This window comes from Phyllobates terribilis, unplaced genomic scaffold (assembly GCF_046119375.1).
Source record: "Phyllobates terribilis strain yellow unplaced genomic scaffold, ASM4611937v1 Scaffold_7__3_contigs__length_470593459, whole genome shotgun sequence".
NCBI lineage: Eukaryota > Metazoa > Chordata > Amphibia > Anura > Dendrobatidae > Phyllobates > Phyllobates terribilis.
This window is the reverse complement of record NW_027362767.1, coordinates 418374604-418399474: the sequence shown is the minus strand read 5'-3', so window position 1 is coordinate 418399474 and position 24871 is coordinate 418374604. Positions and strand designations below refer to the sequence as shown.

The 24871-nt window shown below is 44.2% G+C and overlaps 1 protein-coding gene across 1 annotated transcript; it reads right to left on the bottom strand.

The window, feature by feature from the left end:
- Positions 1 to 5032: 5032 nt before the first annotated feature.
- LOC141155122 (uncharacterized) lies at positions 5033 to 19316 on the bottom strand. Its single transcript, XM_073641793.1, has 4 exons — positions 19160 to 19316; positions 9172 to 13974; positions 8094 to 8188; positions 5033 to 6520 (listed from the first exon to the last, which is right to left on the bottom strand). The coding sequence occupies exons 1-4, from the start codon at positions 19215 to 19217 to the stop codon at positions 6245 to 6247; spliced, it is 5232 nt and encodes a 1743-aa protein (XP_073497894.1). The 5' UTR covers positions 19218 to 19316; the 3' UTR covers positions 5033 to 6244.
- Positions 19317 to 24871: the final 5555 nt, after the last annotated feature.

Here is a 24871-nt window from a genome sequence, read left to right as displayed (position 1 = left end):
ACCTACTATTCTGGGGCTTAACCAACACTGTAACCAATCCACAACAGCCTTCGCAATTGTGTTTTTAAAGGGGTTTTCCGGGACTATTTTATCTTTTTCCTAGTGGGCTAAGAAATGACAAGCAGGTAGTTGTTAACTACCTGCCTGTTGTCAGAAAAAAACTCACCAGCACATCTAAACTAGTGTATACAGGTGCAAGCTAAGACAACTAAGTCAATAAAACAAATAAAAAATAGCTGCATTCTGAAATGCAAAACAATGAATATCGAAAATTGGAACTGCAGTACTGCTATAGAAAGTAGGTGAAAGCTATAATATGTACATACGAAATATAGAAAAATGGAACTGCAATTTTGCAACAGAAAAAAATGAAGGTACTTAGTGCAAAAACTGGCCAATTCATGAGAGCCCAATAGCCAAAGACCAGGTATACCTTATTATTGGTGACCTCACCTTATTATGACACCTCTCCTGGACTGAAAAGCCTACAATTTATAGGGCAGGAAGGATCCACCTTAGGTCGATGGGTGTAGGGGTGCTCAGGTCAGATGGAATTAACTGCAAACAAAGAAAACTGACCAGCACTTCCAAACTAGTGTATACGGGTGTGTGTCACCCTCGCCTGGATGCCACAAGTGTAATAAAGCTGTGTCTGAGAGCAAGGGGGAGGTTCTCTAGCCAGGGGAATATTAGCATGCAGTACCTCCTGTCTCAGGCCAGTAGGGGGAGCAGGCTGCCCCTATAAAAGCTGGTACTGGGGGCAGGGTTAGAGAGAACCGGATGACCTGTCTCAGCACTGAGACGTGTCCCGGAGCAGAGCAGGGACAGAAAGTTGTATTGCACCTAAGAGGAAGTGTGGCAGGAGGAGAGCCACAAGCCAGAGAGAAGAGGCGAAGAGAGCCTGTCTTGGCAGATAACGGACTTAATTTACCAGACTTTGGTGTCTGAGGCTGGGAGGATTCCACATCCCCCAGAAGATAACCAGTCCGCAGGGGACTGTATATTCCTTGGCCTAAGAAGCCTGGAGGTCCTGCCACAACAGAAGGGACCAGCAAAGCCGTACAAGGCTGGGAGCAGAAAGGAACCCATGTCGCAGGTCATACAGGCGAGAATACACGGAGAGCTCGGAAACGTGGGCTGTTACCCTATAAGAAGGAGATAGCCAGAAGGAGCGCAGAAAGCACGGTAGGCCTACACCCTCACCCTGACCAGGGCCAATTTCCCCATTGCTCTCAGACACCCAGGTCCCCTCCTAGCCGGGACTGTTTGTGGGTCAGTTTACCTGTTCAAGTAAAGACCCTAGACTGCAACCTGTTGTCTGTGTGTTCCTTCGCGCCTCCAGCACTACCGGTACTGGGACTCTCACCACCATCACTCCCACCATCCATTATACTGCCCTGGGGCCGCACTCTTCCCGTGGGGAGTCACACTACCCTAGCTGCACACCTCATCAGCCCCAGCGGTCTGCATGCAGCGGTTGTTCCTAATAACCGCAATCCACGGGTGGCGTAGTCGAACATAATCATCAGCACATAACGGACTACCACTGGCCTGACCACCCTGAGCCACGGAACTGGGTTGCCACTACTACCCCCATCTTTCCCCTATTGCCCGGATCCGAGTGCCCCACGACCCAGGGGGCGAGTCAGGTGCAAGCTAGGACAACTAAGTCAATAATCAGGTTAGGCCGCCAATAATAAGGTATGCCTTGTCGTTGGCTGTTGGGGTCTCATGAATTGGCCAATTTATGCACTAAGTATCTTCATTTTTTCTGTAGAATTTTTTTCTGTAGAAATGTATATTTCTGTGTACTCAATGTGCAGAATATTATAGCGTTCACCTATGTTCTATGGCAGTAGTGTAGTTCCAATTTTCTAGATTCAGTGTTTTGCATTTCATAGTGCAGCTATTTTTTCGTAGTTTTATTTACCTGCTTGTTGTGACCATTACTGATCTCTGCTAGTCAGACCGCTACTGCCTGCAATTCTGCTGCTTCACGTCAAAAGAGCTTCTCTACTGGGCTGTTCTGTTGATGGGGTGTGACTTCTGACATTATACTGGTTGACAGCCCAGTTCTTCGCAGTTATGCAGTGGGGAGCTGGCTGTCAATCAGCATGACATCGTCAGTGAGGCTTCGACAACAGAGTGGAACAGAAGAGATGCAACTGCTCTGTCAACTTGACATCGCCAGAAGGTGCAGATTTACCATTAGGAGCAGTTTGTAACCTCTCTTAGGCACCAAAGATTGATGCCAGGCACAACAGGCAGGTAGTTAGAAAAAGTCCAGTCTGTAGGTTCTTTGGCCCATAAGAAAAAAAATATATAGTCCCGGTTAACCCCATTAACCTGTTCATCAATACTATGTTGTTGTTCAGTGGCCATCCCTGCTGCCAATGAATCCACATGGAAAAACCCTCAAAACACTGTAAGTCACAACACAACCCATGTTGATCACACAAGGACACATAAGCAATTCCCAACAATGTATGGCCTTGGCAATGTTTTTCAAAGTTGGTAATTTCATGCCACTCATTGTCGGATATGTAAAGCCAAGAGAGAAGGTATGGAAGAAAATATTGATGTTTCTATCTCCATGGAGAAAAAAAAACAGAGACAGTGTCAATGGATTTACAGGACCCAATCTAGGGGTAATGGTAGTAATCTGAGGCCGCTGGACGGGAACCTTGTGAACTGACTCCTACCTGTCAGAATCTGCAGCTCTTCTTTTGTTTAGTAGGCCTGATTCGTCATCGTATGTGATGATTACAGGCTGGCTAGTCAGAAGAGGAGCTGGAGATGTCATTAGTTAAGACACAGTTCCCAGTGCACCAGTCTATTGGTCAAAATAGTTAAATGAGATTTTAAATAATTTTCAGAAGAGTCATTTACATATAGATTGATTTTCCTGCGTAACCCAACAAAGTCATCAAGTCTCTCATCACGAGCCCGAAAACATAGCAGAACCTTCCTCAGATGATCATTGATAATCTCAGTGATAAGAGGCAAGGCTGCAAGTGCAAGGATTTCATACTCCATCCTGAGTAAATCAAGATGTTTTGAAAATTTAGTTTTTATTTTTTTTAATCACTTGCACAATAGTAACGTCTGTCCTGTACGTAATTCCATAACTTTAACTTCTTGGTGTTGCTATTTCAACATTGCAGAGTGTATATACTATACTACCCTTCAGGGTTCATTCTCATGTATAGTACAGACCAAAAGTTTGGACACACCTTCTCATTTAAAGATTTTTCTGTATTTTCATAACTATAAAAATTGTATATTCACACTGAAGGCATAAAAACTATGAATTAACACATGTGGAATTATAAACTTAACAAAAAAGTGTGAAACAACTGAAAATATGTCTTGTATTCTAGGTTCTTCAAAGTAGCCACCTTTTGCTTTGATGACTGCTTTGCACACTCTTGCCATTCTCTCGATGAGCTTCAAGAGGTAGTCACCGGAAATGGTCTTCCAACAATCTTGAAGGAGTTCCCAGAGATACTTAGAACTTGTTGGCCCTTTTGCCTTCACTCTGCGGTCCAGCTCACCTCAAACCATCTCGATTGGGTTCAGGTCTGGTGACTGTGGAGGCCAGGTCATCTGGCGTAGCACCCCATAACTCTCCTTCTTGGTCAAATAGCCCTTACACAGCCTGGAGGTGTGTTTGGGGTCATTGTCCTGTTGAAAAATAAATGATGGTCCAACTAAACGCAAACCGCATGGAATAGCATGTCGCTGCAAGATGCTGTGGTAGCCATGCTGGTTCAGTATGCCTTCAATTTTGAATAAATCCCCAACAGTGTCACCAGCAAAGAACCCCCACACCATCACACCTCCTCCTCCATGCTTCACGTTGGGAACCAGGCATGTAGAGTCCATCCGTTCACCTTTTCTGCGTCGCACAAAGACATGGTGGTTGGAACCAAAGATCTCAAATTTGGACTCATCAGACCAAAGCACAGATTTCCACTGGTCTAATGTCCATTCCTTGTGTTCTCTAGCCCAAACAAGTCTCTTCTGCTTGTTGCCTGTCCTTAGCAGTGGTTTCCTAACAGCTATTTTACCATGAAGGCCTGCTGCACAAAGTCTCCTCTTAACAGTTGTTGTAGAGATGTGTCTGCTGTTAGAACTCTGTGTGGCATTGACCTGGTCTCTAATCTGAGCTGCTGTTAACCTGCGATTTCTGAGGCTGGTGACTTGGATAAACTTATCCTCAGAAGCAGAGGTGACTCTTGGTCTTCCTTTCCTTGGGCAGTCCTCATGTGAGCCAGTTTCTTTGTAGTGCTTGATGGTTTTTGCAACTGCACTTGGGGACACTTTCAAAGTTTGCCCAATTTTTCAGACTGACTTACCTTCATTTCTTAAAGTAATGATGGCCACTCATTTTTCTTTACTTAGAATTTGTATTATGGTAAGAAAAAAGCAGCTAACAATCTATTCAGTAGGACTATCAGCTGTGTATCTACCTGACTTCTGCACAACACAACTGATGGTCCCAACCCCATTTATAAGGCAAGAAATCCCACTTATTAAACCTGACAGGGCACACCTGTGAAGTGAAAACCATTTCCGGTGACTACCTCTTGAAGCTCATCAAAAGAATGCCAAGAGTGTGCAAAGCAGTCATCAAAGCAAAAGGTGGCTGCTTTGAAGAACCTAGAATATAAGACATATTTTCAGTTGTTTCACACTTTTTTGTTAAGTATATAATTCCACATGTTAATTCATAGTTTTGATGCGTTCAGTGTGAATGTACAATTTTCAAAGTCATGAAAATACCGAAAAATCTTTAAATGAGAAGGTGTGTCCAAACTTTTGGTCTGTACTGTACATAGTTTCATCATTGATTTTGTGCAGGATTTCAATGACTTTTTTTGTTCCAGTAAATATCACAAAACCTGTTATACGTTATGTATGAGTGTCATCCGCAAAAAACACCGATAGCACTCGTACTCAAAAATCAGGTGTGTAAGTGATTCCTTATTCTAACGTTAGCTGACCATAAAATGAACATCACATTCAAAAATAAAAAAAAATAAACTTTATTTGCATTCAGCGTCTTGTTTAATATACAATATAATATATTCAATAAGTGAAAATAAATGTATAATAACATCTAAATAATTCCGTCTTAGTATAAAAACACATTCTGATATATTTCTGCTGAGATGCGAGTAATTGAAGTTTGTGCTCCAAAGCCTGAGGAGCAACATGGTGCACAAATAATATCAACATATACTGATCAAATAACAGTTATATACAGTAAGTAATACAAAAGCAGTGCTATGCAATCTCTAAAGAAGTTATATTATTATGATTTTGCTTTCTGGTGGTTATAACCCTTGGGTGTCAGACCAACAGTGGCGCCCCCTTAAGCAGGCATGCATGATGTGCCTTGTTCACTGCTGAGGTTACCGCTGGGCTACAAACATTCTCGCTTTGAGTGTGCAGAAGATTTGGCTGCTTCCAGTCTGCTCTACTAAGATGGATAAGTCTCCACTAGAGAATGCTGACATTTTGGGCAAAAATTCAAAACTAAAGAATTTGCAACTTTGACGTTTGGTAAATGTTGAATTTTCGTAGTGTTTTTGCTGAAGTTCAGATGGGGCGTCAACATAGATCCTTTTTAGTCATCAATTGTTGTAAACATAGGTCCTTAGTAGAAACATGAGCTAAATTTGCCCAAAATTTGAATTTAAGACAGCATAATCATCTTTAGTCCTTCATCGTGTAAGGATACCAAGAGTGTTTGTCATATCGGTACCATATGTGGAGCATTTACGGTTCCTTCCTTATGTAGCTCATCTTGCACTACTTCTACATCACTCTAATAGTACAAGGTATTTGTTGCGAGCTAGAAAGTTACTCTCCAAATCATTAAGGAACACAATCTCTTGTCCAATATTGATCAAATGGATAGACCTTAGCAGAGGTGGCAACAGTGACTCAAACATCCGTTGGATAATTTCCATAGTGGATAAGAATACTAATTAAAATAAATATAAATGTCACATAGATATTAGCATTCATGACAATGATTTTTTGCTTATACTCTGGGTCCCCGTCCTCCTTCAAAGGTGGGATTGGTAGGTCCATTGTGAGGGTTAACAATGCCATAACTTGAGTGATGATGTAGTGAATGGTGCTCATGTCCATGATGCTCGTGTCGTGGTGACCGTGGTAGTGAATGCCTTTCTCTTTCATGGTGCTCATGGCACGGTGATCGTGGTGGTGAATGTCATTCTCTTCCATGGTGTTCATGTCGTGGTGGTTGTGGTGGTGAATGCCGTGGAAGATGCCTTGGTGGATGTCTTGGGGGATGGTGATGATGAGGTTCTGGATGAAAGTGTGGGGGCTGAGGGTTATTGTTATAAAAGGTATTGTGGGGATAATATGTTGAGTATGTGGAGGGGCCAGACACAGCGCTTGTGGCACCTGGTAGAGCGCTAGAGACAGCAGGAGCTACACCTGAGCCTATAGCCAGAAATCCTGCAGGGTATACTGAAGACAAGACCTGCAAGGACAAAAGTCAATTCAGATCATCAATACTCTTCACAAGATGCCTCAGAGTCATAGTAAGTTGTCTATCATGCCATTTTTTTTGACAATTCACTACTATTACAGGTGAAGTTTTTACTTTTCTAAAATGCACAAGGTCCATCAAGACCAGTCAATATCGAAGTAATAGATTTTTACAATAACTACTGCTATTCAGTTTACTTTGACATTTAAAGAAGTTGTCCTGTCTCATGAACTCATATCCATGTCCTTCTCCATATCCTTCTCCATACTTCCCTGTCTTGGGTCTTCTTTTTTGAGTCACTTCTGAAACAGCTACCCATGAACAAAAAATAGCTGGACCAGCTTCTATTTAAACATCACCTATCACCTTGATTTTTATTTTCTTAAATCCCCCATATAGTTCCAGAAATTTGGGTCTTTTAATTTGGTGCGCCCAACCTGCAAATGGTTATGTTTTTTTAACAAAAGGGCATTGCTTACATGGTAATTATGGTGATCAATCTAATAATACCCCCCACCCCCGAGGAATACTGTGAGACACAACTACCTTGGAAATGTCTGTAAAAATTAGCACTCAATAAAAATGCCAAAAACTCTGAAACCATATGGAAAATTAAAAAACAAAAAAGACAGCAGAATACTCAGGGAAGCAGCAGACCTTTTGAACCCATGACAGGTCCTCTTTAAAGGGAATCTGTTAGTAAAATCTATCCCGCCAAACCGCACATATGAGCATGCATGTCTTTAAAAGCTAAACTCATTGACACCTTTATATCTTCTATCTGTTGCTGCATTCCTGATAAATCAGCATTTTAATAAATATGAAATTAGTTGTTAAGGGATCTGGTCATGACAGAGCACTTTCTGAGCATCCGCCTCCTGAAGTTATTTTCCCACTCAGTTCCAGCCTCTTTATCATGATTGATACCTCACTGTGAGATGTCAAGAGCCAGGCAAGGAAATCAGACAGTGGGCTGTCAATCAAACTTAAGAGGCTTATGAATTAAATTGATGATGTCTTGGGAATTCAGCAAAAGTTAGTGATGAGCAAATCTGCCGATTCGATTGTTCCTTATTGTGCTCTGACATCGTGAGCAATTATATCAGGTTCTTACTCAGAGCTGGAAGTCCTGAGTGAAGATGGTGGCAGAGGATGTTGCATGCCATAGAGAAATAAAGAAGTGGACTAAGGGCAATGCCCGAGGGACTGGAAGGAGAGCTGTGTCAGTGGTACAGGTGAGCCATGAGTATTATTTTCTTCTTTTTTTCACCCCTTTCCGACCCTCTACAACTCACTCAATGATGGGGCTGAGCGCTTTGTGATTGTTCTGCCTAATATTTAAGGAAGTAAGTCTGTTGATGCTGGGCACCCCTATTTGCACACTACTATTTGCAGACACATGCTTTTTTAACAAACGTTTTTCTTGTGTAAAACTTGCGCTAAAGTCCACCAAATACAATCATGGACATGTTTTTTTCATGGGATACGCTTGAAATTGCTTCTATTTCATGGTAATAAATCATATTTATTTTATAATGTAATGTGTAAATAAAATTATACTTACTGCAAATATACCAATTATTGCTAAAATTAAGCCAGCCGCTACACCTAACGATATGAGAATCACTGCCCAGTAGGAAAGGCCTCCTGAACCGGTAACTATAAAACAAACATAACAGTTCTCATAAAAGGTGGTTAAAAGTGTTGACAATAGAGCACATGTCTGTGAAATATAAGTCATACAGGAGCGAAACATTATTAACACTGGAATTGTAACGTAGATGTTAAAAAAATACTAAAAGTGTATTATACTATTCAACTAAAAGCTAAGCATGAGCTATCAATGCCAAGCAGCTGCTCCAAAAGCAAAAAAAAAAGTATATGCAAAAGTGGAGATACAAAAGGGAGGTTTAGGTTTGGCTTCCTAAAGTATCTAAACATTAATATTAATTATTTTTGAAATCTCTTTGGATCACCATTGGTCAACATTTGTCAAGTGTTGTCTGGTCAATGAATGAACAAATGTTCTGTTTCGTAATAGTAGAAACAATTTTTTACAGCGCAACTCTGCTCACACTCATACGGGGAACTGTAAGCAGTAAATCCCTTCTATGTTGGCCACTGATATGGTATACTAATAGCGATTGTCCTCATGAGAAAACATTTGTAATGGCTAAATTTCATTCGTTTGAAAAGTCGCATAAATAATTCATAATTTTACTTCACCAGACAAAACAATTAATCTTTTCCTTTACTCCTCTATACAACAGTTTTACCACTACTCACCAGATGGCGGTATAATATAATTAATGTGAGCCAGTCGTATTGCTCAGTAGAAGAAATTCCTCTCTTTGAAAATATTTTCCATATGTTTTATGAGAATACAGCTTAATTGTTGTTCAATGAACTGTTCTGAAACTTTCTGATATACTTTGAGTGAAAACTGAGAACAGCCAAGAGCTGGATTTTTGTGGTAACATTTTTTTTAACTTCAATTCACTTTAAAAATTACCAAAACAATGTCGCCTCACACAGATGAATGATGCCATTTCAACAATAAATAATAGAGATTGAAATACTCAATTCCATTTTTCGTCATCATAAAAACCTTGATTAAATAGAATACATAAAATGGCACTTACTTGTCGCTGAAATTGCAGTTGTAGTTGTAGCAGTAATTGATGTGGCGGTACTGGCAGTTGCAGTGTTCATTGAAGCTGCAGTAGTACTTGAGGGTGTAGTGGGGGGTGCAGTAGTAGTTGGGGGTCCAGTGGTTGTAGGAGGTGCAGTAGTAGTGGGAAGTTCAATTGTACTGGGAGCTGTAATAGTAGTTGAAGGTGCAGTTGTAGTTGGAGGAGCAGTAGTAGTGGGAGGTGCAGTAGTAGCTGGGGATGCAGTAGTAGCTGGAGGTGCAGTAGTAGTGGGAGGTGCAGTAGTAGTTGGAGGTGCAGTTGTAGTGGGAGGTGCAGTAGTAGTGGGGGGTCCAGTGGTTGTAGGAGGTGCAGTCGTAGTGGGAGGTTCAATTGTACTGGGAGGTGTAATAGCAGTTGAAGGTTCAGTTGTAGTAGGTGGTGCAACAGTAGTGGGAGGTGCAGTAGTAGTTGGAGATGCAGTAGTAGTTGGAGGTGCAGTAGTAGTGGAGGGTCCAGTGGTTGTAGGAGGTAAAGAAGTAGTGGGAGGTTCAATTGTACTGGAATGTGTAATATTAGTTGAAGGTACAGTTGTAGTTGAAGGAGCAGTAGTAGTGGGAAGTGCAGTTGTAGTTGGAGGTGCAGTAGTAGTGGGAGGTGCAGTTGTAGTGGGAGGTGCAGTAGTAGTTGGAGGTCCAGTGGTTGTAGGAGGTGCAGTAGTAGTGGGAGGTTCAATTGTACTGGGAGGTGTAATAGTAGTTGAAGGTGCAGTTGTATTTGGAGGAGCAGTTGTAGTAGGTGGTGCAGCAGTAGTGGGAGGTGCAGTTGTAGTGGGAGGTGCAGTTGTAGTGGGAAGTGCAGTAGTAATTGGAGATGCAGTAGTAGTTGGAGGTGCAGTAGTAGTTGGAGGTGCAGTTGTAGTAGGTGGTGCAGTAGTAATATCAACTGCAGGAGTATTGAGTGGTGCAGTGGTAGTGGGAGGTGCAGTACTAGTGGGAGGTGCAGATGTAGTGGGGGGCACAGTGATAGTGGGAGGTGCAATAGAAGTGGAAGGTGCAGTTGTACTGGGAGGTGCAGTAGTAGTGGGAGGAGTAGTTGAAGTTGGAGGTGCAGTTGTACTGGGAGGTACTGTGGTAGTAAGAGTTGAAGAAGTACTGGGAGGTGCATTAGTAGTGGGAGGTGCAGTCGTTGTGGGAGGTACAGTAGTAATGAGAGGTGCAGAAGTAGTGGGAGGTGCAGTAGTCATTGGAGGCGATGTAGTAGTTGGAGGTGCTGTAGTAGTGGGAGGTGCTGTAGTAGTGGGAGGTGCTGTAGTAGTGGTGGGTGCAGTAGTAGTGGTGGATGCTGTAGTAGTGGGAGGTGCTGTAGTCATTAGAGGCACTGTAGTTGTTGGAGGTGCTGTAGCAGTGGTGGGTACAGTAGTAGTGGAGGGTGCTGTAGTAGTGGGAGGTGCAGTAGTAGTGGGGGGTGCTGTAGTAGTGGTGGGTGCAGTAGTAGTGGGAGGTGCTGTTGTAGTGGTGGGTGCAGTAGTAGTGGGAGGTGCTGTAGTAGTGGGAGGTGCTGTAGTAGTGGTGGGTGCTGTAGTAGTGGTGGGTGCTGTAGTAGTGGGAGGTGCTGTAGTAGTGGAAGATGCTGTAGTGGTGGTGGGTGCAGTAGTAGTGGTGGGTGTTGTAGTAGTGGGAGGTGCTGTAGTAGTGGGAGGTGCTGTAGTAGTGGTAGGTGCAGTAGTAGTGGTGGGTGCAGTAGTAGTGGGAGGTGCTGCAGTAGTGGGAGGTGCTGTAGTAGTGGGAGGTGCAGTAGTAGTGGTGGGTGCTGTAGTAGTTGGAGGTGCTGTAGCAGTGGGAGGTGCTGTAGCAGTGGTGGGTGCAGTTGTAGTGGCAGGTGCAGTAGTAGTGGGAGCTGCAGTAGTAGTGGTGGGTGCTGTACTAGTGGTGGGTGCTGTAGTAGTGGGAGGTGCTGTAGGGGTGGGAGGTGCAGTAGTAGTGGTGGGTGCAGTAGTTGTGGTGGATGCTGTAGTAGTGGGAGACGCTGTAGTAGTGGGAGGTGCTGTAGTGGTGGTGGATGCAGTAGTAGTGGTGGGTGCTGTAGTAGTTTGAGGTGCTGTAGTAGTGGGAGGTGCTGTAGTAGTGGTGGGTGCAGTAGCAGTGGGAGGTGCTGTAGTAGTGGGAGGTGCTGTAGTAGTGGTGGGTGCAGTAGTAGTGGGAGGTACTGTAGTAGTGGGAGGTGCTATAGTAGTGGTGGGTGCAGTAGTAGTGGTGGGTGCTGTAGTAGTGGGAGGTGCTGTAATAGTGGTGGGTGCAGTAGTAGTGGGAGGTGCTGTAGTAGTGGGAGGAGTTGTAGTAGTGGTGGGGGCAGTAGTGGTGGGTGCTGTAGTAGTAGGAGGTGCTGTAGTTATGGTGGGTGCTGTAGTAGTGGTGGGTGCAGTAGTAGTGGTGGGTGCAGTAGTAGTGGGAGGTGCTGTAGTAGTGGGAGGTGCTGTAGTAGTGGTGGGTGCAGTAGTAGTGGTGGGTGCTGTAGTAGTTGGAGTTGCTGTAGTAGTGGGAGGTGCTGTAGTAGTGGTGGGTGCAGTAGTAGTGGCAGGTGCAGTAGTAGTGGGAGGTGCAGTAGTGGTGGGAGGTGCTGTAGTAGTGGGAGGTGCTGTAGTAGTGGTGGGTGCAGTAGTAGTGGTGGGTGCTGTAGTAGTTGGAGTTGCTGTAGTAGTGGGAGGTGCAGTAGTAGTGGTGGGTGCAGTAGTAGTGGCTGATGCAGTAGTAGTGGTGGGTGCAGTAGTAGTGGTGGGTGCTGTAGCATTTGGAGCTGCTGTAGTAGTGGGAGGTGCTGTAGTAGTGGTGGGTGCTGTAGTAGTGGGAGGTGCTGTAGTAGTGGTGGGTGCAGTAGTAGTGATGGTTGCTGTAGTAGTTGGAGTTGCTGTAGTAGTGGAAGGTGCTGTAGTAGTGGGAGGAGCTGTAGTAGTGGGAGGTGCTGTAGTAGTGGTGGGTGCAGTAGTAGTGGTGGGGGCTGTAGTATTTGGAGCTGCTGTAGTAGTGGGAGGTGCTGCAGTAGTGGGAGGTGCTGTAGTCGTGGTGGGTGCAGTAGTAGTGGTGGGTGCTGTAGTAGTGGGAGGTGCTGTAGTAGTGGAAGGTGCTGTAGTAGTGGTGGGTGCAGTAGTAGTGGGAGGTGCTGTAGTAGTGGGAGGTGCTGTAGTAGTGGTGGGTGCTCTAGTAGTGGGAGGTGCTGTTGTAGTGGTGGGTGCAGTAGTAGTCATGGGTGCTGTAGTAGTTGGAGCTGCTGTAGTAGTGGGAGGTGCTGTAGTAGTGGGAGGTGCTGTAGTAGTGGTGGGTGCAGTAGTAGTGGTGGGTGCTGTAGTAGTGGGAGGTGCTGTAGTAGTGGGAGGTGCCGCAGTAGTGGGAGGTGCTGTAGTAGTGGGAGGTGCTGTAGTAGTGGTGGGTGCAGTAGTAGTGGGAGCTGCTGTAGTAGTGGTGGGTGCAGTAGTAGTGGTGGGTGCTGTAGTTGTGGGAGGTGCTGTTGTAGTGGGAGGTGCTGTAGTAGTGGTGGGTGCAGTAGTAGTGGGAGGTGCTGTAGTAGTGGGAGGTGCTGTAGTAGTGGTGGGTGCTGTAGTAGAGGGAGCTGCTGTACTAGTGGTGGTTGCTGTAGTAGTGGGAGGTGCTGTAGTAGTGGTGGGTGCAGTAGTAGTGGTGGGTGCTGTAGTAGTTGGAACTGCTGTAGTAGTGGGAGGTGCTGTAGTAGTGGTGGGTGCAGTAGTAGTGGTGGGTGCTGTAGTAGTGGGAGGTGCTGTAGTAGTGGGAGATGCTGCAGTAGTGGGAGGTGCTGTAGTAGTGGGAGGTGCTGTAGTAGTGGTGGGTGCAGTAGTAGTGGGAGCTGCTGTAGTTGTGGGAGGTGCTGTAGTAGTGGTGGGTGCAGTAGTAGTGGTGGGTGCTGTAGTAGTTGGAGTTGCTGTAGTAGTGGGAGGTGCTGTAGTAGTGGTGGGTGCAGTAGTAGTGGCAGGTGCAGTAGTAGTGGGAGGTGCAGTAGTGGTGGGAGGTGCTGTAGTAGTGGGAGGTGCTGTAGTAGTGGTGGGTGCAGTAGTAGTGGTGGGTGCTGTAGTAGTTGGAGTTGCTGTAGTAGTGGGAGGTTCTGTAGTAGTGGTGGGTGCAGTAGTAGTGGCAGATGCTGTAGTAGTGGGAGGTGCAGTAGTAGTGGTGGGTGTTGTAGTAGTGGGAGGTGCTGTAGTAGTGGGAGGTGCTATAGTAGTGGTGGGTGCAGTAGTAGTGGTGGGTGCTGTAGTACTGGGAGGTGCTGTAGTATTGGGAGGTGCTGTGGTAGTGGGAGGTGCAGTAGTAGTGGTGGGTGCTGTAGTAGTTGGAGCTGCTGCAGTAGTGGGAGGTGCTGTAGTAGTGGTGGGTGCAGTAGTAGTGGTGGGTGCTGTAGTAGTTGGAGCTGCTGCAGTAGTGGGAGGTGCTGTAGTAGTGGGAGGTGCTGTAGTAGTGGTGGGTGCAGTAGTAGTGGTGGGTGCTGTAGTAGTTGGAGGTGCTGTAGTAGTGGTGTGTGCAGTAGTAGTGGGAGGTGCTGTAGTAGTGGGAGGTGCTGTAGTTGTGGTGGTTGCAGTAGTAGTGGGAGGTGCTGTAGTAGTGGGTGGTGCTGTAGTAGTGGGAGGTGCTGTAGTAGTGGTGGGTGCAGTAGTAGTGGGAGGTGCTGTAGTAGTGGGAGGTGCTGTAGTTGTGGTGGTTGCAGTAGTAGTGGGAGGTGCTGTAGTAGTGGGAGGTGCTGTAGTAGTGGGAGGTGCAGTGGTAGTGGAAGGTATAGTTGTATTTGTCTGTGCTTCACAACTCATTAGACCTGCAGTAGTGATATAATACAAAACAGTAAAATTGAGCTTTAAAAATATTATTTTCACATGCAATATTTTGTGTTATATTCACTACACCACAAAAAATCATTTGTGATCCCCTAGATTATTCAAAGTGTGGCTGTGTATTTAAGCAACGCATCCAGTATTTTATTTTAGTCGCTGATGCGTGAGTATATATACACCTACGATATGTAATTCACAGCAGCGTAACATCACTTGCTTCACTAGTAGAGGGGAGTCCCTTCTATATGATGCCCATACACTGATGCTGTAAGTAAACAGTGGTTTCCCACTTGGGTCACACATTATTTCAATTTTATTTTTGCTGTTGACATGGGTCCTCCTTACATTACTGGCGTGCTGTGTGCTTTTATTCATGAGCCTTGCAGACTCATGATCATGTGGTGGTTTGTGACCCAACATAGTTCCCTATGGAAATTTGGGTTCCCTTAGGTACGATGAAATGGAATCTGTACTGGAATCATAAGAATGAGACGTATTAGATTCTAAAATGGCAACTAAGGGATAGATTGAGTAGGTGGTAAAATAGGATGCCCCTGCCTGTAAAGGGGTCACAATTCATGAGCAATGATCAGCTATGATGCTGAACTTCCAGAGCCAAGAGCAAATGAAGGATATTTTGTCATATGCCAGTCCAACCCTTGAAAAGCTGCAATTCACATTACTACGTCTGATGGTCCCATGTGATGAGTGAATTTCTTGGACGTGAACCATATTCTCCTAAAACTTCAGATTCTATAAAATTCCATCTTTTACGATTTGACAATTTTGGGCGGGTTAAAAAGGGTCAGTTAAAAAAATAAATAAAATAAATTGTGCTTAACTCTACCCAGCCTTTATCTTGTTCTTGTTCTGGTCTGCTCTTCAATCTCAGGCTTCTGGTCTTCTTCACGCCACAGGTATAAAGACATGGCATGAAGAAGAGCAATGACTGAGTGAAGGCTGGACCGGAATGACTAAGGAGAAAGCAGCCCAATAAGAAAAAGAACTGAGAAGAGAAGTGAAAATATATATATTTTTTACTTTTTTCTATTTGTTATAGTCTTGGGAGTAGAAAGACCTTAAAGAACGATAAGACAGATTCCAATTTGCATCGAATACATTTGATGTGAATCATATGTTCCTGACCGAACCTCTGCAGATTTGTGAATCACATATTATTAGATACATATATCATAAACATTTCTTCACATGGTAAATTAAATTCATTACTTTTTTCTTTTTCAAAGCCAGTTATCACACCTTTCTCATCTTGGGATATACAGGTGCTTCTCACAAAATTAGAATATCATCAAAAAGTTAAATTATTTCAGTTCTTTAATGCAAAAAGTGAAACTAATATATTCTATAGAGTCATTGCACAGAGTGATATATTTCAAGTGTTTATTTCTGTTAATGTTGATGATTATGGCTTACAGCCAATGAAAACACAAAAGTCATTATCTCAGTAAATTAGAATACTTTCTAACAACAGCTTGAAAAATAATTTTAAAATCCGAAATGTTGTCCTAGTGATATGTATGTTCAGTAAATCCACTCAGTACTTGGTCAGGCTCATTTTGCATCAATTACTGCATCAATGTGGCAATGTGGGATGGAGGCGATCAGCCTGTGGCACTGCTGAGAGGTTATGGAAGCCCAGGTTGCTTTGATAGCAGCCTTCAGCTCGTCTGCATTGTTAGGTCTGGGGTCTCTCATCTTCCTCTTGACAATACTCCATAGATTCTCTATAATAGATTCTCTATGGGGTTAAGGTCAGGCGAGTTTTCTGGCCAATCAAGCACAGTGATACTGTTGTTTGTAAACCAGGTATTGGTACTTTTGGCAGTGTGGACAGGTGCCAAGTCCTGCTGGAGAATGACATTTCCATCTCCAGAAAGCTTGTCGGCACAGGGAAGCATGAAGTGCTGTAAAATGTCCTGGTAGACGGCTGCACTGACTTTGGTCTCGATAAAACACAGTGGACCTACACCAGCAAATGACATGGCTCCCCAAACCATCACTGATTGTGGAAACTTCACACTAGACCTCAAGCAGCTTCGATTGTGGCCTCTCCACTCTTCCTCCAGACTCTTGGACCTTGATTTCCAAATGAAATGCAAAATTTACTTTCATCTGAAAACAATACCTTGGACCACTGAGCAACAGTCCAGGTCTTTTTCTCCTTGGCCCAGGTAAGACGCTTCTGGCGTTGTCTATTGGTCATGAGTGGCTTGACACAAGGAATGCGACACTTGTAGCCCATGTCCTGGATACGTCTGTGTGTGGTGGCTCTTGAAGCAATGACTCCAGCAGCAGTCCACTCCTTGTGACTCTCCCCCAAATTTTTGAATGGCCTTTTCTTAACAATCCTTACAAGGCTTCGGTTATCCCGGCTGCTTGTGCACCTTTTCTACCACACTTTTTCCTTCCACTCAACTTTCCATTAATATGCTTGGAAACAGCACTCTGTGAACAGCCAGCTTCTTTATCACTGACCTTTTGTGGCTTACCTTCCTTGTGGAGTGTGTCAGTGACTGCCTTCTGGACATCTGTCAAGTCAGCAGTCTTCCCCATGATTGTGGAGCCTACTGAAACAGACTAAAGGACCTTTTTAAACTCTTAGGAAGCCTTTGCAGGTGTTTTTTGTTAAATATTCTAATTTACTGAGATAATCACTTTTGTGTTTTCATTGGCTGTAAGCCATAATCATCAGCATTAACAGAAATAAACCCTTGAAATAGATCACTCTGTTTGTAATGACTCTATATAATATATTAGTTTCATTTTTTGTATTGAAGAATTGAAATAAATTAACTTTTTGATGATATTCTAATTTTGTGAGAAGCACCTATATTCACTACAGTGGAAAGGTAAGACAGGACACATTTGTATTATGATAAAACCACAGGGACCGATAGTGGAAGGTGGATTTTGAAACCACTGCTCTTCCGGAGAAAGACGTGACTCAGGTTGTTACAAGTGTGATAGTGTCAAGCAGCTGCTGACAAGGAGAATAATTTAATCTCACCTTTGACGCCTCCCCGGCCATTTTAAGCCCAACTATCTATAGTGTGGACCTCACTCCTTTGTCGAGGCTGACGTTCTTCAGATTCTCCCTTTTGTTATTATTTACCAAAAGTTTATGATCCCAGAAAGGGAGACGGAGGTAGACATATAAACTCTGTCCTGATGGAACTGATATGGATGAACAACGACATATTTTAGAACCGATCATCCAACGAGTCGTGTAGCCACATGGCTGCATGGGTTGCACTGATGCCAAAGGGGCTCAACGTCATATGTGTCACATGAGAAGACATAAGCATTTTATACACCATATAGAAGGTGGGGAACTTATTACAGTTTTGCTACATGTAAGAAGCAGTTTGGCGGCAGCTTCACTTTCTTCATGTTTGTATGTTTACAAGGTGTGTCCATGGAAGAGGCATTCATTAATTGGAGAATCTGTCAGCCCTAAATAATTGATGGTGCCTCATTAAGTTACTTAAATATATGTTACAGATTGAGTCGGAATGTTCAGAGGCAGCATCTGTCATAATAAGATCAGCGACTTCTGTCAGGTAGGAGACGCGGTGGATTTGCACGTTTTGGATGGGTTTTTGGTCTTGAGGAGCAGATATGGGTTCTGATCTCCTACTATCCGGTGGACCCAGGGAGTTTGGTGTTCACTTTTGTAGGCAGAAAACATTATTTATTCTCTAAATCCAATTGATTGGGTAGTCTCTAATTTCTAGAATATGAGGTTGCTCTTGCTCGATAAAAGATTTGTCACTATGGGCATAATAGTGAATAAATCCTTCCTCCAATCATGTTCACCGTGATAAGATATTTCATCGAGCAGCAGAAAAATGCTACCAATTCATACAGATCTGTCACCAGATATTTCCATACAAACTGCATACAGTATTAAATGGATGTCTTAGACTTAATGAGGCTGGTATACTTACTTTGAAAATCAATCAACGCAAATGGCTGTATAATCCTTTTTTGAAAGTCCGTCTTTCTTATATGTCAATGAGCATTTTACGAGTCCTATTTCAACTCACAAAACGCTCATTTTTATTTTAGTCTTTTATAGGTATTCTAACTTGAATTTTCAAAGCGAGTACATCAGCCTCATTCAGGTCTATGAGATCTATTTAATAATGTATGCAGTTTGTATTGTGAAGTTTAGTGACACTTTAAAGAGTTGAGAAAATAACCTTGCAAGATTAAATGCTGACAGCTAAAACTGTATAAAACGTCAGACATTTCCCCAAAAAATGGTACTTTAAAAGATGAAAACATAATAATTGTGGGATGTAAGATATATATCTTTCCTTTTCCTTTTTGTTTTTTGTATTTGTTTTTTTTTTTGTCATTGATTTTCCATGTGACTAATATTTTTGAGCCCTTATTTTGTTTTTCCCCCTAATATTCTCCTCTATAAATCCTAATATTCATTCAGAGATGAATAGTTTTCTTCATTAATTGAATGACGTAAAATAATTTTGTTTTCTTCTTAATAATATCATCGTAGGGCTATTTTATTTAGAAGGAAGGGACATCTAAGCAAACCTCACAGAAAATGCTTAGGTTGAGAGAACAAAATCTAAATAATAAATCTCACCCAATTCTAAAATGCTTTGTCCCCTGAAATTCAGCATGGCCTTCATTTTCCCACATTATTAAATCAAATTGATTCCTAGGGATCACCAGCCTACGATGATAATTCTTAATTTACGAATAAATAGTTTAATTTTTGAAATATTGTTTGAAATATTGACCATATTGTTTTATTATGTTTATATCATATATTTTATATCACCTTAGAAAATGTATTTTATTTTTTTATTTTTATTGTTACCTTCAAGTTTTAAAAAAAAAGTATTACAGAAAAATCTTAAAAAATTGTCTTCATCTTTATTGCTTATGTATTTTTTTTTCTAGTTTTTTGTTAAGTCACGTCTAAATCTTATCTATCTATAAGACCATTCAAGTAATAAATGGGATTCTAATTAATTGCAATGCCAGCGTCCTAAATTTAATTGAAAATACGAAAGTTACTATAGTGACTAAACTCATTTTTTTTAAGCTATTTTACTAATTAAAATGATTTCAAATGAATTAGAATAAATCTAAAGCAAATCCAACTTGTAGGGTTCTTACCTTTGAGCAATAAGAGGAACAAGAGAAAATGCCCATTGGGCCTCGTTTTGCTCCCCATGGTGCCAATCACTTAGTCTTGTGTCTTGAAGATGTAGAAAAAGAATATCCCAAACTCTTAGAAATAGGAAACAGCATCTTTATATAGTCTTTGTGATGCGATGATAGACTTCATAAACAATGTACGATGTGTCAGATTACAAAAATCTCAAACTCGGACAGCCCTTATCACGTTAAGTAAATTGATTTTCAATTCACTTAAGTGAAATATTAAAGCAATTATGAGATGCCTACAGAGTATTTTATTTTCCTTCTCCCTGTGTGACTCATCGGATTCATACCATTGGAATGTATAATGTATCAGGGCTCCCTTTCCTTATGACTATAGTGACCTTTGATTGATAATTATCTCCTGATTAGAAATCAGTGATAAAAAAAGACACGTAAAATCACAAATAAAGTATTTATTGAAACAAATTAAATCTATGGAAAAGGTGAGGTGGGTCTACCGGCCACCAATACCTACAATGCTGGGGCTTAACACCCAGTTCTCCAAAAAATACACTTATACTATGACTCTTTATGAAAGAGATGAAGGTTGACTGAAAATTTGTTAGCAAACCAACACAAATGGTAACACAGTCATCAAATTTGTATGATATTAAAGGGGTTTTCCAGGAATATTTTTTTTTACCTAGTGGGCTAAGAATTGACAGGCAGGTAGTTGTTAACTACTTGCTTGTTGTGCATGGTGTTGATCTCTGCCGGTTCAGAGCGGTCATGAACAGTTCCTGGCAGAGATTCTGCTGCTTCACATCAACAGATCAGCTCTTCCTCTTCCTCAACAGAGCTGCTTTGTCCATGGGGTGTGAATGCTGATGTAATGCTGAATGACGACCTGCTCCCTGTAGTTATATATATGCAGAGGGAAGCCGGCTGTCAATCAATGTGACATCGGAAGTCTCAAACCCAACAACAGAGCAGAGCAGAAAAGAAGCAGCTGTTCTATGAATTTGACATCATCGGAAGTCTCAGGAGAAAGTGACCATTCTAAACTGGTAGTGATCGGCGCCGAGCTCAACAGGCACGTAATTAAAAACTACCTGTCAGTAAGTTCTTAGGCCCATAAGAAAGAAATTAAGCAGTTCTGATAATCCAATTAACTGGTTCGTCACTGGTATGTTGACATCGAGTGGCCATCCCACATGGAAAAACTTCAAAAGAGTGTAAAACCCTCAAAAGGCTGTAAATCATATTACAACTGCATGATGATCTCATGCCACTCATTGTTGGACATCCCCTTGAAAAAGCAGTGTGTGAAACGCAGGTTGGGGGGAATCATCTTTACATCATAGATTATGTCTCAATCATTTACTTTAATTAATGTAAAGTTTTCTCTCTTTGACTATATTTGATATTATAGTAACCCTTTGAGGTATTCATTAATTTATTATTTATTAACTACTGTACATGATTTAGTTTCTTAATATACCCCAACCCCTATATGTCTACTCATTTGTTTGATATTTCCCTGATATATGCATATACACTGATGAGCGAAAGGGTAACAATGTTTTGAACTTGTGACTTTCAGGCTCCATCTCTCACCATCCACTACTGCTTCGGGCGTGAGACTACCATCATTTTACAGACAATGATCTTGGCTTTCTCATACTTAAATTTGACTTGCAACTATTTTGCATATGATTAGTTATGCAGATTTTTGGCATGTCACTCAATTATTACTGTTTTGCTCCTAAAAATCAAAATTGAAATTTTTATTATTTTGTTAGCATTTTGTAAATCCAACTTTGGCTTTAAACACTGCCAAAATCCTTCTGGGCATGCTATTGATCAGATTCAAGCATGTCTTGACCGAAATCTGATCCCATATCTCTCTTACATTTTCCCAAAGTTGGTGCATACTGCTCGCCTCACTTGGGTATGTATACAGTTTTTTCATTAACTTTACCCACAAGTGTTCAATTGGGTTGAGGTCTGAGAACTATGGGGGCCAATCCAGCACCACTGTGTCATAGTTATTGAACAATTTCTTCGGCAATCTCAATGTATGCTTTGGGTCATTGTCCTGCTGGAACATTGTTGTCCTTTTCATACCCATAGTACTCAAGTGTACAAAGTAACTCATCTTGAAGGATACTCACATATAGCTCAGCATTGAGACCATCGTCAATCCTGGTCAAGTATCCAATGCCTTATCCTGCGAAACAACCCCTTATAATCAGGCTTCCTCTACCAAACTTGACAGTTCCTTCAATTTCTTGATCTATTAGACTCTTTCTTCTTTGTACGTTGTACAAACAGGGATGTGACTCCCCTTTTTTGAGATAGGCATTTTATATATATATAGCTTCCCATGGCCACGTGTCCTGCTCTGCTCTAATCTACATTCAGGTCGGCTGAGACAAGGTGAGGTTTTAATACTAGAGACAAGATCGGACCATCCTGATTGGGTACACCTTGTCGTGGTGGAATGGCTTTTTTGTATTTTTGATCAAAATGGTGTTAAATAAGACTTTTTGTTATTTATTTACATGTCCACCGTACTGTTGAGCCAGTGACATCACACACCGGATACAGGAAGACCTGCGCAGTGACCAGGAACACCATTGACAGAGACTTCTTGGTCATACTGCAGCGCACGCTAGTGATAGTGTGGCACCCCAGGGGTCTGGTTTCCACAGTAATGTAATGTTATGTCTGAGAGCAGGTGGGAGGTCCTTTGGTCTGGGATCCTGTGCATGCCACACCTCCTGCCCAGTCTTGGGAGGGGAAGAACTTCCCCTATATAAACCCGGGGCTGAGGCAGGGTTAGGAGTCAAGGAGAGTAGAGACGAGAAACAGTCATAGGAAGAAACAGCAGAAGCTCAGTGGGAGCAATACTACTACGAGTCAGGGGCTGGCAGCTGCAGAGCTCGCCCTGACTGAGAAGCTTTCTTACCGGACCCGGCGTCCGAGGCTGTGGGGACTAACTCTTACCCAGCAGCTGAAGCCGACCGGCAGGGGATTTCAGGTCCTCAGGCCCAGAAACCCGAAGGCAAGGTCACACGCGTGGGACCAGCACCGCCATCGTGGAGCGGAAGCCATTAGAAGGCCCCGAGTCACCGGCCATACGGGTGAGCACCACACGGCACACTCAGGGACGTGGGCTACTTATATCCGCTTCTAGCAAGGTAGCCAGAAGAGTACAGTCAGTTTGGGAGGCCTACAACTCCGCCTGGCCAGGGGAGATCCCATCTGCTCAAGGACTGACCAGGCCCCGTTCGCTAGCAAGTACTCCGGGAGGGTCTATCGTTGTTACCAGTAAAGACCCTGAATTACACCGCACCGTCTCTGAGTGATTCCTGCTACCCCCATCTTCCACGTCAGCTGCCCTGAGGCCATACCCCTCCCGTTGGGGGTTATACTATCACGCTGCACAATTCTACACCGGCCTCAGCGGTCTGCCCTGCAGCGGCAGCTCCATAGCTGCAAATCAACGGGTGGCGTAGTCGACACTCAAATAACACCTATCAAGACTGCCACACACTGAGTTTGACTCCCTGGGCACGGACCGGGTCCCCGCCACTCAGAGACTACAACCCTCATCTGATCCGGTTCCGGGTAAGCCCCCGTGCGCGAGACGCTGCGCGACACAGCAGGCCCAGGGGCGCGTCAACTTTGGCGTAGTCGGCAGGATTCCGTGCCCGCAACCACCGGGTACTTCGTGCCTGAAAAGCAAAGACTGTTCAAACTTACCAGTGGTGAGGTTTCCCGCCATCCGGCGCCATCTTCTGCCTTCTTCCCGCCATCCGTGAAGTTTTCCCGCCATCCGGCGCCATCTTCGGCCTTCTTCCCGCCATCCGTGGAGTTTTCCCGCCATTGGACGCCATTTTGAGGACGCCGCGCGGGAAGAAGAGGGGCGTGAACTCCGAAAGCGCGCGAGAACTGAAGCCCCGCCTCACGTCCGGACGTTGCGTAAGGTCCTGGAAGGAGCCCAGCAGACGCCGACGTCACCGGAGCGCGACGGAAGGTCCTCAACCCTGACGATCTACTGCGGAGCCGCGGCCTACGGAACAGGATCATCGCAAGGTAGGCCACGGTCCACTAGGGGGGAGGAAGATGTCGGATGCAGAGGAGAGCTTCACTGCCTCAACCCCCGCCAGCGCCACCGCTGCTGCAGTTATGCCCTTCACCATGCCCTATATCCCGGGAGCAGCTTGGCTACCCCAGTACTCAGGGGAGTCACATACCCTGCATGACTTTAGAGAAAAGCTGGATAGCCTCTTCCAGGTGTACCCCCTCACAGAAGAGCAAAAAGTGAGCATCCTGGTGGCCCAACTAACCGGGGCAGCCAAAAGGGAAGCAAAATCCTGGCCACCTGGAAGGAAGACTGTCGCAGGGATACTAACCCGGCTGAAGGATACCTTTGATACCCGCACCTCAGCCGAGATTAAGCTTAGATTCTACGGGTGCAAGCAGCGAGCGCATGAGAGTATAAGGGACTATGCACTAAACCTACAAGAGGCCCTGAGGGCCATTAAGCAGACCGACCCTGATGGAGTGGGAAACGAGGACAGGCTGTTGACCGAACAATTTATAGAGGGACTATATTGTAATGCCCACCGAACCCAGTTGCGGGCGATGGCCTTACAGGATCCCCATCTGGGCTTTGCACAGTTCAAGGACAGAGCCATCCGGGTGCTCCGAGAACCGGCACCGGGTGGCGTTGTGACCCACAGGCGCCCAGCTATCACTTACCACCAGGAGGCGGCGCCCTTGTCGGCAGGGCCTGTGGGAGCTGATGCGCAGGCTTTGGACAATGACCCGGCTCCAGACCTACACCATCAGGTCCAAGAGCTAGCTAAGAGCGTTGCTGCGCTAACCCGAACTGTGCAGTCTTTACAGGTTTCCACCCCAGGGAAGATCCAGCTGGCATCCGGACCGGAGGACATCCCGTGGCGTCGGCCAAGGAGGACCCCACCGGCCAGAGGAAGACCCAGTGACCGATACAGCGAAGACGGACGACCCATCTGCCGCCGCTGCAATCAACCCGGACATATGGCAAGGTACTGTTCTTTAAACGGGCACAACCTGGGGTAGAGGGCCAACCCCCAGGAAAAAGATCACCAGGCCCATCGAACTGGCGCGACAGATATGTGGGAGGACGTCCAGTCTTGCCTGTGGTACTGGATGGCATTCCCATGAGTGCCCTACTGGACACCGGGTCACAGGTCACCACCATCCCGTACGTGCTCTTTAAGCAGTACTGGAATGACTCGGATATTACCCGCTACCCTGACGACGACTTGAGTATCATCGCCAGCAATGGCCAGCCCGTGCCACAGATCGGATTTAAAGAGGTGACCATCAAAATCGGTAGAGTCGAACTGGCAGCACAGGGACTGATCATTGTAGATATTGACAAACATGAGAGTCACCCAAAAATAACTCTAGGAACTAATGTAATTGAAAATTGTCTTGCAGAGGTGATTTTCCTTTTACAGCAGGTTGCCAAGAACGCCAGCTCCGGCGAGCAGCGGGTGCTCCAGAAAGAGATCCGGGCACTGATGCGACGGCAACAGGTGGAACTCTCCGGCGGTGAGATTGGTAGCGTAAGAATGTGTGACCCTTTTCCTATTGCCATGCCCCCAAAAAGTGAAATGATGATTTGGTGCCGGGCAGCTATTGGTCTGAGAGGTAGGGATTACCAGG